This window comes from Thamnophis elegans, chromosome 13 (assembly GCF_009769535.1).
Source record: "Thamnophis elegans isolate rThaEle1 chromosome 13, rThaEle1.pri, whole genome shotgun sequence".
Lineage (NCBI taxonomy): Eukaryota > Metazoa > Chordata > Lepidosauria > Squamata > Colubridae > Thamnophis > Thamnophis elegans.
In genome coordinates, this window is record NC_045553.1 from 32,158,989 (window position 1) to 32,175,486 (window position 16,498).

The window sequence follows — 16,498 nt, forward strand, 5'->3', positions numbered from 1 at the left end:
TTCAGTGAATATGGGACTAGAACTCAATTAGCTTGGCCAACGTTCAGGATGAGGGTATTACAGTCTAAAACATTGAAAGGGCACCTGTCCATTACCTAGAAGAGAAAGAAAATGCCTTAAAGGAGTTTATAATTTAAAAAAAAAATCTACATTTTTTTTTAATAGATGCTGTAAGGCTATTTACAAAGGAAGGTAAAATAGTGGGTTGTATGTATGAACCAGGCATACTAGATTAAATGATCTTTAAGGCCCCCTTATTTATACTGTGACAATTATTTTCAAATAAATACAAAATAACTGTAAGCTTGACTTGCTCTGCATTCATCTCAACCCAAGAACTGGATGTCAGAAGAGTCCAGCCTGATAGAACCAATGGCTTACTGAATCCAACACTTGGTTCAGGGATTGGATCAGCCTAGAAACTGATGCCTTTCCCAGATCTGATGGCAACAGGCTCTATGGTGGATCTATATCATATATAAAAGTATCTATGACATAAGAAATCAATGGAAATGCATCTATATTTCCTTTATTACAGAAGTGTGTATGTAAAATGAAATACATAAAGAAGGTGGAGGGGAGGAGGAGAAGGAGAAAAAGAAAAGAGGAGGAGGAGGAGGAGGAGAAAGAAGAAGAAGAAGAAGAAGAAGAAGAAGAAGAAGAAGAAGAAGAAGAAGAGGAGGAGGAGGAGGAGGAGGAGTACTCCCATTCATTATTAAGTACATATAACATGGATGGAAACAGCGAGGAAGAGGCACAGGTTGGCTCTTTAGCCACTGGATGATGGCTTTGCTGCTGGGCACAGCTCTGCCAAGTAGAAAAGGCAAAGCTGTCAGCCTTCGACAGACAGCCCCATTTTCTTGCCTTCTTGCGACACTAACCTGGAAGGTCAGCATCCCAGCAAGTGAGCACGCAAGCTGACGTCAAAGGAAGTAACTGCCGATCGACTGGCTTTTGGGAAATAGCATCCCTACAGCTGTAACTCACTAGGAAATGTCAGCTTATCCTTGACTGTTATCATCTCCTGCATGGCATCTCCCCTCCCCTCTTGGGAAAGATAATGCAGCTGGTTTCACAGATAGAAGAGAGGGAGAGTTTTAGGAGATGGCTGATGTCCTTCTTTCATTTAGGAAGCCTTTCCTCTAAAATTGATTTCTTTAACACCTGCATCCTTCCTTTGCCTCCCACCACTTTGTTGGACCATCTAACATTTTTCATGGAAGTTATTACCTGCCTAAACAAGGTCAGGTGTTCTGCAGGACAAGTCACATCATCTGCATTTGAAACACCGTGCCTCTCATATGTAATATGAGTTTTCATAATTAAACATCACTCTCGATTTCATAATGTCTTATTAATTTTATTTTCGCTTAAATAAAGTGAAGTTTAAGGCGATCCAGACAGGCTCTCCCTTGCTGGGAAATCCTATTTTATCAGATATCTGCACTTTTGGAAAATGTGATTCTCTCTTCAGTCCCACCAATGTCGTGACATTATGGAATGGATGGTTACCACTGTGGACATGCTGGCACAAAGCAGCACAGGTTGTTATTTTCAGAAAATGAATCTGTTCAGAGCTGGGATAGGGATTCTATCCCATTACCTAATATTTGAGATTTGCATCCATGTTGGAGGACCTTCCCTTCCTTCCAAGGACTGTGTCTTCCTGCACTCATCATACTAATGAAATATTCTGGAATTTGTAGGATAGTCTGAATCATAGCTAACAATACAGACCGAGTTATTTAAACAAGCTAGGCTAAAGCATGTTAACAGCTTTGTGGTTTGGGAGTCGATATGTATGTCGTAGCGGGGAAAGACTTAAGGCAGTGGCTTTTACATTCTTCACAAGGAAAATCCATATTGAACTCAAACATACATTGTTTTGAAGGACCATTTTTAAATGTTTAATATAATTTTGGCAGAAGTAGTCTACTCCCTAATGTTTGGAGTCAACACCTCCTGGCTTAGTTGCCCTGCATTTCTCTCCATTTTCGTTGAAAGCCATTATGGCTTACTAGCGTAGCCACCCCTGAAGATCCAGCGTGTTAGAGGAATACAATGCAACTAAAGACAAACATTATAAAAGTACAGATTGCACAATTGCCCCAGTTTCATATTTATCTAAACAAAATCAGGAACAGTATAATAAAGGGACACAATGTGCATGACACATTTACCACACTATCTTCTTTGCATACAGAGGTTTAAGAGGGAACTAAAACAAAGCCATTGCAGAACTGGACATACCAGCCAGAGAAAGTTTGCAATAAACCTGCCCCGAGAGACTTTTTTTCCATGTCTGCAATTCATTTGTCTCAGGCACTTGACTAGAATTCAGTGGTGATATGGTCAGAGCACTTCCCTCAAAGGCCTCATGAAAGACTCATAGCCATCGTGTTATTAAAAAAAACTTTGTCAGTATTTTTTATCACATAAATGTGCTGCCTTTTCTCTTGAAAACTCAAGATGGTCTCACTGGAGTTTCTCTCATTTATCTTCTCAAGAACAATCTCTATGAAGTAGTTCAGATGAAGCTAGTGACTGGTACCATGAAGTCGTGGTCAAGAGACTCCTGAATTTGACTTCCTGGTCTCAATCCAACCTCTTAACCACTGCTCTAAGTTATCTTTGTCACCTATTCAGTCATGTTTGACCCTTAATATGGATCAGCTCTCTCCATGTCCCTCCCTCTTGCACCGCCTCCTTCAAGTCTGCCATGGTTATGCTGGTTTCATCCTTTCTAATGTCCAGCCAGTGGATACTAGGGTGGTCTCTTCTCCATTTTCTGTTGATCACTCTTAGAATGATTGACTTTTCAAGAGAGTCAGTTCTCATATAACGTGACCAAAGTATAACAGCCTGTTTGGCAATCTTGGCTTCAAGATTGCTCTACATTGTATTCTATATTAAGAAAACCTTTGTATGTATTTTTAAAGAATCAGCTCAACTGCCAGTTGGGATGATGGTTATAATATTAAAGGCTGGCTTTGTGGACCGGGGTTCACATTTCAATTCCACTCTGAAGCTGATTTGGAAGTTGACTTCAAAACAATACAGGTGGTCCTTGACTTACAACAGTTCATTGACTATTTGATGTATGATCCTTTTGCACACTTACGACTATTGCAGTACCTCCATGGTCATGTGATCAAAATTCAGTCGCTTAGCAACTGACTCAGTATCTGTGATGGTTGCAGTGTCCAGGTGTCAGGTGATCACTTTTTATGATCTTCTGCCAAAGAAATCAATGGAGAAGTCAGATTTATTTAACAACTGTGTTCCTGACTTAACAACTGCAGTGATTCACTTAACAACTGTGTCCTAGAAAGGTTGTAAATGGGCAAAACTCACTTAACAACTGTCTTGCTTAGCAACAGAAAGTTTGGACTGATTGTGGTCGTAAATTGAGGATTACTTGGAGTCCTGGCTGTTGCAAGGATAAAAAGTGAATCAAACCACAACTTAAATTGCTAAAGGAACAATGACTGACATCCCAATCTCCACTGACAAACAAAATTTCATACAATATTTTTTTGAATCTGAAGATTACAGGATTACAGAAAATATTTGTGCCTTTGAGTCCACCTTGACTCCTTGAAGATTTGACTCAGTCTTGACATGGACAACCTTCATGCAGTTTTCTTGACAACATTTGCAGAAATGTCTCAAAGGTGCTTTTCTGAAAGGCAATTGGAATTATTTTTTTCCTTCAAGATGATTTGCTTCTTGGATGAGAAGCAAAATGTCTTCAAGGAAAACCAAAGTCCATTTGCCTTTCGAAAAAAGCACCTTTGGGACAACCATGACTTGGATGACTGGGAATCTCCATTTGCAGAAATGTTTTTGTCTTCTTCCTAAGACTGAAAGTTGATGAAACCACAAGTTTATTTGATGATTTTAAATAGAATAAAATAAAAGCTCCCTTAAATTGAGTTCAATTCCTGATGATGTCATAAAACTGGGTGCAATTTCCGTGACTGACTTCTTCTGCAATATCTTTTTTCGTTTTCTTTTGGTCTGAGATTGTAACCAGGTCTGAGTCTCCTTAGCATTTTATATCTTCTAAGGCCTAACAGGAACTGTCCCCTTCTGTGGCAGAGTAACTCATAGGACAGTCATAGAAAAGTGAAGGATCTTAGCTTAATCGTTCCTGTTTCTCTTATTAAATGAGCATATGATCTTTATAGCAGATGACACAGAGTAAATCAGGAAGTGCATTGTAAACACAAGAAAAAGTTTTGTCCCACTAAGAGTGTTATATTATTTATTTTTTAAGAAGGCTGCCTTTTCAAATTACATCACGGAAAGGGTTTTGGACGACACCGATTTTCTCCTGAAAGCCACATCTAGTGATTAAGGGAAACTAATTAAAAACATTCCAAATGTTTGAGGGAATCACTCTCTGTTGCATCAGGATTGTATTCTGGTTGTGTTTCTGTTTTGTAAATAATGATAAGGATTTGAGACGTTTATACATTGGTCTCAGACAAAGGCCTCTAAATACTTAGGAATAATTGCTGTTCAACTTCAGCATGTTCTCAGAGTTTTCATTCCTGATTTTTAATCATTAATGAACTGTGTTTGGCTTTTAATTTTTTTTCTGCAAATCTTGCACCAAGCAAGGAATGGAACGTAACGATCTACAAGGTCCAGCCAACTCTTTGATGTGTCTCTGCATCATTATTACATTTTTTTCTCCATCATGGTCATACTTGTTTTTCTGACTATGCTTTATTTTTCCTGGGTCACTTTATAAACTTGGGGTACACTGTTTTTAAACCATGGAAGCATATCGATGCATGGAATAACAGAATCGTATTATTCCTATGGATAGAACCTTGCAATTTACCAAATCTGAACTATAACTGGACTCAGACCTCTAGATGGTGAACTGCATTTAGCTCAGGGATTCAATTCATTGCCTCTGTTTATTCTGGTCCTGAATTAGTTACCAATTACTGTACTCCCTTTCTCAACCAGTTACGCCTTAATAGAAGCATCCAAAGTGGATTTTTGCTGATAAAGAAAGAGAGAAAAGCTTTGGTTAGTAGGACTGATTCCAAAGCACAGTGACTCTGCCTGGAGAACATCTGGCAAACTCAAGAAGAGATAAACTGGCTGAAACCCTTTGGGGATTGTGCAGCCTGCCCTTGGGTGGAGCTTCCCTTGCAATTTCAATGTTTCCCACTTGTCCCAATCTCCTCCCCCACCCCCCCAACTCCAGAGAGACGAGATTGGCCTTGGTGTCAGCCAGCTTGCTGTAAGTGATGTCTTTCCTTATCTCCCAGCTGACAAAACAGCATCCTTCATCAGCTGTATTTAAAGGCAGAGACCAGCAGAGCCTCCAGTGACAACTATAGCTCCTGCAGCTCAAAGGCAAAAGAGGTGTATCAACGCAAGTCGGGAATCCTTTGAAAAAGACTCTTGCGATGCTGCCAGCAACATTCAAGCTTTGTGCCGGAATTTCCTACAGACACTTGCCCAACATGACAGGTAAAGATGAACAACGTAACTCTCAAACAGCAAGAGAAAACTGGAGACAATATTTCAGGGTTGGTTGAGTCAGAGTAGCCGAATTCAGGACAAATCTTTTGAATGGTTCAGAATGGCTGTTCATGGTTAGCTCTTTGAAAGACGGGTTAGGCTGAGAAGATTGACCCTGATCCTTTCTGCAACCAAAAGTAATGCTTTCTTCCTCAGCCATAATGAAGCACCTACATTCTTTTTTTCCCCCCTTTGGAAATCAATACGGATCAAGCCAAATCTATGGGTGTTTACGAGCAGTTAACAGATAAAATCTGAAGGTGGAAGATTGATGGAAGGTTAATTTTTTTCCAGATCGGCAGGATAGATTTCCCCCCCGTTATTGCAGCCAGCAAAGATTTCCTGACGGAATTGAAATGCTAATCTGTTAAATTTTGGGATTAACTTTGTGTTGCATTGTTTTATCAAGCAGCATAGGTACAATGAAGGCAGAAGCATGCATGCTATTTCTTTTTTCAAATTAGTTTGGGAGTTTGTTAGGATCCAGTTGGAGGAGAACTGGAGTGCAAGGAGAGAGAATAAGAGAGAATGAAGGTGATAGGGAATCTGCCTTGCATGAATGTTGTTGAGGGCAAATTCTTCCTGCCTATTGATAGCCTAAGATTTATGCATTGACAGTTAAGGGTTTTATTTCTTTCTTCTTCCTCCACCCTTACAATAACCCCTATTAGACCAGCTCTGCTTTCACTATCAGCAGATTTAGTGGTTAGCATCTTAAGGCTTTTCCAAAGTCATGTGTTGATGGGTACCAGTTCTTATATTGATTGTAGTGTCAGAGGTAGTATCTCCTTCTGAGGTTATCAGCAGCTTGGAAGGGAAAATATTGTACGACCATTGAGGACAGTGATAAACCAACTCTCTCCTCTGCAATTACCATTGATTTGCATTTTAGAAAAATGTCTTCCTTCTTTCCCTACAATTGGACAAATATGGCATGTAAGAACTATCAGGAGCCAAAGAATGACTCAAAAGCAGGAGTGATAAATACTGTACTTAAGGCAATTATATTAGTTGAATTGTGTTAGTTGATATATTCATCCAGAATGTTTATATTCTACTTTTCATTCATCCTGGATCTCAAGACAGCAAAAATGGGGTTTGCAAGCAGACTCCCATCTGGGCACTGACCAGACTCAGATTTGGTAAATGTAAGCAAAGAGATTGTTTTATCCGAATCATGTTCTGCCATACCTTTTTCAGTAACTCAAGTATATATATACTGTATATATAATCAAAATCAGGGGTGAGGGATGGTCTGTTAGGGCCTGTTTTGGAATTTAGCTTGTTTAGTTGTGTATTGAAAAACAATCCCACCAGGCTAAAGATTAATTTAATAATCAATTTAAGACAATTGTGCAAACACAGAAGACAGAAAAACTGTATGGACGTCTCCTTACACTGAATTATTTAAAAATTAAATAGGGAATATAATATCAAATTGTTGATGAACTTTTATCCAAATAAATGTGGGAACGATTAAAGTGCAGATGTTCTTTGAAGCAGGAAGAAACTGATGGTAGGCTGGGGATGTAGGTATTGTAGTCTCAACATATTTACAGGACACCAAGACATTGTTCTTTTGTAGCCTCTAGAAGAGAGCGAAGATACAACCAGTGCAGAATTCCTTTTCTTTCCTCCTCGATAATGTTGGGACTTCTTCCTCTTAGGTTTGAAGAGACAAGCAGCTGTAGCCATTGTACAGGAACTGAAGAAAGTTGCATTTTCCAGGCCTGGCCCTACCCAATGGATCAACAACGTACACAGAAGGAGTTCTCTTCTAGGCAAGTAGGATGGGATTTTCCTTTTCTTCCCAGAAAGAACCTCCCTGTTTGAGTGTGCTGGTGGTAATGACAGAATATTGCGGGTTGTTTGATTTCTATTTCTTAAATCTAATTCAACTGTGCAGGTTCGAGGCTGGAAGAAAACCCTTTCAGTGATATGGAGATGTCCTACATCAAGCAAGGAGAGGAGGCTATCCAGAAGTCTCTGAATATTCTTGGAGAAAAAAGCGGCTGGAAAACAGAGGCAGTGATGGTACGCTTAACAGTTTTCCAAGAGGAGTCTATATTAGTGGTTCCCAAACTTGGCAACTTTAAGACTTGTGGACTTCAACTCCCAGAATTCTCCAGCCAGCTGTGCACAGCTGGCTGGAGAATTCTGGGAGTTGAAGTCCACAAGTCTTAAAGTTGCCAAGTTTGGGAACCACTGGTCTATATCTATTATAATGACAGTGACAAAATTCAGGCTGCTGTGGAGTAGAAATGGTTAAAAAGCAGTAAGAAATGGTTGGTTGTAGCACTATAAGCCACAGCAGAAATCCACTCATTTAAGTAGAATTTAATCAGGTTTCTAAGCTCAGGCGGAGGAATCTGGAGCTTCAAGGATAGTCCTGTGTACAATACATGACAGTTGTGCAGCTGGGGCTGTCTCGAAATCCCTATGTATCCCATTAATATCTACCAGTTAAATCAATGTCTCTTGTTTATTTCTACAGGGTAATGGTGACAAAGTCTTGAGCAAAGTGTTGCCTGATGTGGGTAAGGTTTTCCAGCTTGAGGTAGTGGTTGATCAACCCCTGGATTGTGTCTATGATGAGCTGGTGGTAAAGATGGAGCAGATGGGAGACTGGAATCCAAATATTAAAGAGATCAAGGTAAGCCTCTTGCAGGTAGAGGCCCTTTTTGGAAATGAAAAAAAAATGCAAGGTTACACATGCTTTGCTAGTTGGCCTTTCAAAACTTTTAGAAGCAAAACTATTGTTCAGTAAGAATAGTAATAAAATAAAGTGATACCTAAAGTTAAATTGGTGGAGAATATTCAATGGAATTTGTTCCCCAGATGTTGAATCATAATTCTAGGCATCCTTCATTCTTTAGTGGCTTGGATTGCAGGAGTCTATAGTTCAGCAACATTTGGAGAATCTCAAGTACAAAACCCTGATGTACAATAAACTGAGCAAGTGAAAGTGCAAAAAATAAAATTTGGAGGGCTAAGGGTTGAGCTGAGCATTAGTTTCTCCACTAGCTGCTCACTCTTTCAATATGTTCTACTTCTCATTATTTTGGGGGAAGGTTCATCCAATATATTGGCTGTGTATAGTCAGAGATGCCCCAGCTTCTGAGTTAGTGTTGGGGCAATTACAAGCTAACAACTCCCAAATGTAGACCAGACACTCACTTCTAGTGTCTCCTTTCCTACAGGTGAGGGAATACATTTATTGCATCTTTCATGGTGTTGATTCTTTAACCTGTGATCCAAAGTTGAATTCATTCTACCGTTTTGAAATGCTCCAACTTTCTTTCTCCATAAAAAAATTGCTTTGTCTTTTTAATGATCTGTTGCACAATCAGCCACATGTTCAGATTGGATTCAGCATTTTTATACAATCTATTCAGTCCAGTGGTGGGTTTCAAATTTTTTTAGAACCTCTTCTGTAGGTGTGGCCTGCTTTGTGGGAGTGGCTTGCCAGCCATGTGACTGGGTGGGCATGTAAACTTGTAAAATGTGGTGAAACTCACTTAACAACGCTCTTGCTTAGCAACCAAAATGTTGGCTCAGAAACTCTGGCATTTGAAGCACGCAAGTCTTAAAGCTGTCAAGTTACAAGACCCTTGCACCCCTAACCCTTTAGAAAAAAAACCCCAGAGATGTTCAGACTTGACAGCTTTCAGACTTGTGGACTTCAACTCCCAGAATTCCTCTTCTCTCTCTTCATCTTGATGATGTGCAGACGGGCCGGGGGAGGGAGCTGGAACCGGTTCTAAACGGCACGGTAGATTTGTGGAACCTCTTCTATAGAGGTTAGAACTGGCAGGAACCCACCCGATTCAGTCCTTCCCAACAACCTGGGATAGATTATTATTTATGGTAATATTTTCCTAGATTCTCCAGAAGATTGGCAAAGATACCGTGATCACTCATGAAACCTCAGCAGCAACTCCTGGCAACGTAATTGGCCCACGAGACTTTGTCAGCGTCCGGTGTTCCAAACGGCGTGGCTCTACATGCCTCTTAGCTGGCATGTCAACCACCTATGCCCCCATGCCAGAACAAAAAGGAGTTATCAGGTATCTCTTCCCTTTACTTAAATTACATAGTTCAATTACGGAACAGATGCCCAAATATAGGTCCTTCCAGCTAAGTTGTAGCAAAACTCTCCTCAGCAACCGTGTAAAATTAGTTATAACCCAACACATGTGTAGAACACCAAGGTGAGAAACGCTATCCTAAGACCAGTGGTGGGATTCAAATAATTTAACAACCGCTTCTCTGCCCTAAGAACAGCTGGGTGGGAGTGGCTCAGGGGTCATGTGACTGAGTGGCCGTGGCCAACTCAACGTCACTCACGTCAATGGGGGCTTTGCCTTAGCAGTTACAATGTAATAAGGGTTAACGGGAGAGGCAGTTTCTGTAAGCAGGGAAATAAAGATTAGGCTAGAAATAAAACCAGAATGTTTCCTTCCTGCCTTCCTTTCAGGATTAGCCCTGTAAAGTGGAAAGAAACAAAAGGAGATTTTTTTCCAACAACCGGTTCTCTGAAATGCATAAAAATTTAACAACCGGTTCTCCCGAATATATGTGAACTGGCTGAAGACTGCCTAAGACTCAATATATGGTACTTACTAGTGAGATATCTGACATCTTCTCTTAGCCAATGGGTTGAAATAAGCTATGACATGTTGATGTGAGGGGTGGTGTCAATGTAGAGGGAGGTGGTGCGATGGACAATAACATGGTAATTTCCCAGGAAGGAAGCTCATTGAAGGAGGGAGGGGCAAAACAATAGGCAACACAGCCCAGAGCTGGATCAAAGAGAGAGAGAAAGGATAGCCATTCCCTCTAGACTCTCCCAGGATACATCTGTTAGGCTGTAAGATTCTGTCTGTTGAATCTTACATAAAGAGATATCTTATGTATCTTACATAAAAAGACCTACATATAAAGAACTTAACTTTAGCTGAGTTGTTCCATGTTGTTCCTGGGCCTCTGCTTAACTGTTTTCTTTCTTTCCTACAGAGCGGAAAATGGTCCCACATGCATGATTCTTCATCCAGTTCTAGGAAATCCCTCACAAACCAAGTTAACCTGGCTTCTCAGCATTGATTTAAAGGTAAAGATATATGGCAAACTAGGTTAAATTATGGTGAATGTTACTTTTACAAAAACACTTTCATGTTAAATGTGTTCATGGAGAATTGGAAACCCACTCCCCTTCTGTTTTCATAGTTGAAACGTATCAGTAGCAAATTTCAGACCAGAAACATAAAACTCCTTAATGCAGGCTTAATAAATTTACAAAATTAAAGTCCCCAAATTGTAGTTCACCAAAATAACTGCTGAACTATTAAGTTTCTTTTTCTTGACATGGAACTTAAGTCTACTTCTAACTGCATAGCAACCTGGTTTAACATGCCCCACTATTTTTTTTTTTAATTCCAGGGATGGCTTCCAAAGACATTGATCAACCAAGTTCTTTCTCAAACCCAAATGGATTTTGCTAACCACCTCCGGAATCGTTTGACCAAATCTACATCTGCACAAGCCCTCAGATGCTAAAAAGAAATGTTCCCTCTTGGCCATTTTTCCTGGATGATGCTCTGACTCCAGCCGCTCATGAATCACTGACTGAAGATTCTGTCCCAGAGTATTGATGCTTACACTCTCTCCTGTTAAGAGGCAGGCTTCTTTCCCTTATGTTGCATCCTTATGTTTAAGAGCCTCCCTTTAGAGAGAGGCGCACAACGCTTCTGTTCAGGACTCTGGAAGAATAAGTTATCTGGCTTAGGTATAGCAGGCATTGAAGGTGATACTAAGTGATATCAATAGTGGCATCAACCATGCAGTTTGTTGGGACTCAAAAGGCTAACAATTGCTTGATGGGCAATGCATTGCATCTTATTTCTTACCAACGTCTAAATTCTGAAATGCAAAAGGCAAGATAAACTGTATCGAGAAGGCTGCCTGAGCCTACGTGACAGTAGGACGCAACTAGAGTTCAAGGCTAAGAGAGGAAAGAACCAGCATCTTTGATGAACAGATAGTTTCACCTGGACACTACTGCACTGACTCTCTATACCTGGTCTTATTAGTATTCAGTGTGCTTGGAATTGGTTAACCTATCTTGGCTATTTCTTGATAATGTGCCAGGTTTGATCTCTAACCTCTTTATTTCAAAGCAACTGACAAGACCCAAGAGATGAGAAGCTTTGCAAAAGTATTTGGAAAATTATGCCAATAAGTGGTGTTAGGTGCTCCAAAATACTTTTACAGAAGTAAGTGTCATGTCCAGAGTCGTACCTTAGTTAAAAGATGCTGTCCATCAACTTCTCTTAGTCACAACTCATCCCAGTTAGGCAGCAGATAATCAGCTGGGGTTGTATCACAGCAGCTATTTTTACACACACACACACCCGTAGGGGTTACAAAGATAGCTGTCATGTCCTTCCCCATCATTTACAACCTCTTTTTTCCAAGCCAGGATGCCACTACCAATGGAGTCCCTCCCACCTGCCTCTTTTTTTCCTTTCTGTTTTTGACTACTATGATGTGGCTCCTAAATCTTGGGAAATGTTAAGGATTAATTCAAGGGTCACTAGTTCCCATGATACACTTACAGTAAGTGGAGTTAACTGAACTCTGCAATATTGGCTTTATTAAAAGCTAGGTTTAAACCTAACTCCATTTGTTGATCTGATCAATTAATATTCTTTTGATGTTTTCACGGAACACTAAGCCTTCATGGATTCAATTTAAGTGTGAAATGGGAACGGAGACTATGCAGAGTATTAAGTTATGGTCAATGCCTAATTATTGTTGGAATGTAGACCTGTGCCATCACATCCATCTTCTGCCTGATTTGTTTGCTGCCCTTTGAAAGCCCCCAAAACCAATCAGTTAATAGTTTTCCACCTGTACCTATTTTCTTCTTTGAAGATGGATAAAATGGGAAGCTCCAAAGATTAGCAATGAAGACAATCCACCCATCCTTGGCAAGTAAGATAGATCAGTATTTTTTAAACTTGGCAAGCTATGTGGACTTCAACTCCTAGAATCTGTCAGCCAGTATACAGTTTGAAAAATACTGGGATAGATAGACATTGTTGCTAACTGTTGATGTCAACTCTGTCCTAGGTTTTTCAAACATGCTACCCGATTCTGTCTGAACTTTAGTCTAAAAGGAAGGGTGAAAAGTTACTTGTTTTTTCTCCAGATCAACCAAAACTGGTAGATAGTCCTTGTATGATAACATCACTAAACATGAGAGCTGATGGTAGCTTAAGTTTTAAAAGCCACATAACAATTATGCCCTCCAAAAGTTCACAATAAAAAGCGGTCAGTTTCAAGGATTTGCAACACAGCTGTTTACTTGCTAAGTAATTCTGCTTATTCTGTCCTTATTGTATATTGCAGAAACTTTGCCTCTGCTTGCAAGGAATCTGGAAAAGTCTGTTCTGCACTATTTTAATAGCAAAAAAAGATTTTTTGGGGTGTTACTGGAAAACCATAATTGTGCTATTGTTTATTACCAACAATTCAAGTGTCTAATTCAGCATCTGTAGCAGACAAAATTGTAACTTTATTCTATTTCCCTCCATATGTTGCCCTTCTCCCCACTAAATTATCACGAGTGGGAAATCTGAACCCACAACAAATATCTACAGCAGAGATTGGTCTTTACTCAGCTTGGTGGAGGGAAGAGAAAGATGAATGCTAGTCAAAATGTCAAAAATCTGTGTTTTAAGTGCTAAGGAGCATCTAATGCACGGGTTTCAAACTTGCCTTGTGACATTGCTGTCACGTGAAGTTTTGCAACATTCCCCCCATTTGCAGAGCAGGGGTGAGGTGGCCTGCCTGTGACGCTAGTTTGAACACCCCTGATCTAATGTCACTTCATTTGGCCTTTAACCCCCAGGAGTCACTCGCAAGGTTAAAGCAAACCAGGAAGACTTTCATCTATAAAATCCAGTCTGTCACTATTTATTTTCCTTCTCCCTTGTTTGCAAAGGCATTTTATTTAATTATTTATTCTAATTAAGATTTGTGAAGTGTTTCAGATTCATAGTCTTCATGACTTCAGCCAACCAACCTATCTTGAGATGTATGGAGAATCTGGTGTACTAACACCATAGTACAGGTAGTCCTACAACAATTGACGCCATAATTTCTGTTCTAACCAAGACATTTGTTACAGGGGTTTTGCCCCATTTTAAGACCTTTCTTGCCACAGTTGTTCACACAGTTGCAATTGTTAAGTTAGTAACGGGTATTAAGTGAATCTAGTTTCCCCATTGGCTTCGCTTGTGAGAAGGGCGCAAAAGGGGAATCACATAACCCAGGACCCTGCAATTGTCATAAATATGAAGTAGTTGTCAAGCATCCAAGTTTTGATCGGGTGACCATGAGGATGCTGCAGCGATCGTAAGTATGGAAAATGGTCATAAGTCACCTTTTTTCAGTGCCGTTGTAACTTCAAATGGTCACTAAAGGGGCTGTTCTAAGTCAAGGACTACCTGTATGCATTTTAACGTAGATGAAAAAGTAACTTCTATGATATGAACAATGCAAAGGGGTAGCTACAAATTAAAAGTAGTGCTTTAGCAGTTCTGTGGTTATAATTTCGTGAATCTACACTGTGTGAATAAAAAGAAAAATGAATAAAATAAAGTATGCTGTGTGAGCTTTGTTCAAAGGAGCATCTCGTGCTCTGTATCTAATTACATTTCACTATAAAAACCAAAGGAAATAGAAAAAAGTGATAGAACTGACAGAGATAGAAAAGTTATTTTAATTAAGAAGAATATATCTAGCTTTGTTTTCACTTGGAAACTGCTTCTAGACCTCCTGTTCAAAAGAGAAGAAAATGAAACTTTGACTTTGGATTTCAATGATTCAAATAGGTTACTGTTACAGAAATAGCTAATACTCACTAACTATACAAATGTAAAAGTAGTGATTATAATTCTACTATATAACTTAGTAGCCAATAACCCAGTGTTGCACGGGTATTTATTTATAGGGGGGAAAATGTCTGGACCGAACATATTTTCTAATGTTGGATTTTCCCCCTTACCAGAGGGAGCCCCCTTGTGGAGTACTGTGAAGCTGTTACCATGGCAACTCCACTGTGCTGCACAGTAGAAGCCATTTTACGGCAGTACAATAGAAGTCATTTTAAGGCACAACAGGCTGTATCTTAACAGAACACACACCCTGAGGGGTTTAGGAGTGTCTTACAACTACAATATTTTTCTGCTGAGGGTAAGTCATCTATGTACCAAGTCTGGTTGAAATTGCTTGAGGTGTATGGTGGCATGCACGCGCGCACGTGCACACACACACACACACACACACACAACCATCAAAAAAGGTGGAAATCACTTTTTTCTTTTCCTCTACATCTTTTTTTCCTTTTTCCCTTTACCCATTTCTCTGTTCATTATTTTCATTTGTATTTTATATTTTAAAAGTTTAATAAAATTATACCTGCCTGCCGTATCGATCTCTCCATCCATCCATCCACCCCCACACCTCCCCATTTAACATATGCTTCTTCTGCCATCATTCCAATATGATCTTCAAGATCAATATCCTGTTTTTATTCAATTCCTTTTTCATAAAATTTGGTTTTGTTACTATAACAAAACCAATCTTTTCTCCAATTGTGTATTGAAATGCCATGAGAAACAAATTGGCCCGCCTTGGTTCAAATAAGTTAATTCAAATATTTTTGTATACTACAGTATCTGAATGTCATTCCTAAAGGTCATTAATAGTGTTTATAGCTGGTGAGATAATTGTTTGTGATTTAAACTTGAATCTCAATGAAATGTTTTATGGCATAAAATGGCTTTAAAGCTTGTTGCCCTTTAAACCTATTTCCATACTCAATCCATAAGTGATAGCACATGCTCTGAAAACTGCAATGTACAGTATTGTATTTCACAAATTTTCTAGATTGTCTGTAGGGAAACAAATTGATATTACTATTTTTGGTGTGTTCAATTAATTATCTCTGCTGTTTTTGAAATTAAAAAAAAAATCAGTTCACAATCTATCCCAATGGGTTTTTAATGGGCAATATTGTCATTTCCAAACCATAAATAGTGTCAATTAAAAGATTAATTCAACTCCTGTTGTTAGCAGCCAGGTTTGTTCCTGCAAATCGTAGGAAAACTAAAATACATATTTTTAAATATGCTCCATGTTTCAAGTATAGGAAATTGCTTTGGTTGAAAAATTAGCCCAATTAAAGAACTTTAAAAACCCTATGAAGAAAAATAATCAAAACTGCACACAATTTATTAACTAAATTAGCAATATTTTCCCCTTCCCCCAAATTACTTTTGTCTATGGGTGAATGAACAATCCCATACTTTTATTCTTTTTTAAAAAATCTATTTGCGGGGTGGTGGTGGTGGTGTTTTGTTTCTTTACTAAAATTGAAACTAAAAATTACAAACTGGCACTCACCAAATGTACTGTGATAAAAAATGTGCAGTAATAAACTAATCAGGATTTGTCCCATCAAGACATTGTTTCTTACATACATATGTATGGAAGAGCTGGAAGGGACCCTTGGAGGTCTTCTAGTTCAACCTCCTGCTCAAGGAGGAAACCCTATACCATTCCAGACAAGTGGCTGTCCAGTCTCTTCTTAAAAGCCTCCAGTGATGGAGCACCTACAGCTTCTGAAGGCAACTTCTGTTCCACTGGTAAATTCTTCTCATTGTTAGGAAATTTCTCCTTGGTTCTAGGTAGCTTGTCTCCTTGACTAGTTTCCATCTATTATTTCTTATCTTGCCTTTGGTGCTTTGGAAAATAAGATGACTCCCTCTTCTCTGGGCCAGCCCCTCAAATATTAGAACACTGGTATAAAGTCGTCTCTAGTCCTTCTTTTATCTTGATGGGAAACAGGCTAAATTGATCATTCCTTAACTTCTGTTATTTAGTA

General features: G+C 39.3%; 1 protein-coding gene across 1 annotated transcript; it reads left to right on the forward strand.

Annotated features, from left to right (window-relative positions):
• Nucleotides 1–5,426: 5,426 nt before the first annotated feature.
• STAR (steroidogenic acute regulatory protein) lies at nt 5,427–11,103 on the forward strand. Its single transcript, XM_032230119.1, has 7 exons — nt 5,427–5,496; nt 7,215–7,328; nt 7,454–7,581; nt 8,042–8,200; nt 9,430–9,614; nt 10,564–10,657; nt 10,987–11,103. The coding sequence occupies exons 1-7, from the start codon at nt 5,433–5,435 to the stop codon at nt 11,101–11,103; spliced, it is 861 nt and encodes a 286-aa protein (XP_032086010.1). The 5' UTR covers nt 5,427–5,432.
• Nucleotides 11,104–16,498: the final 5,395 nt, after the last annotated feature.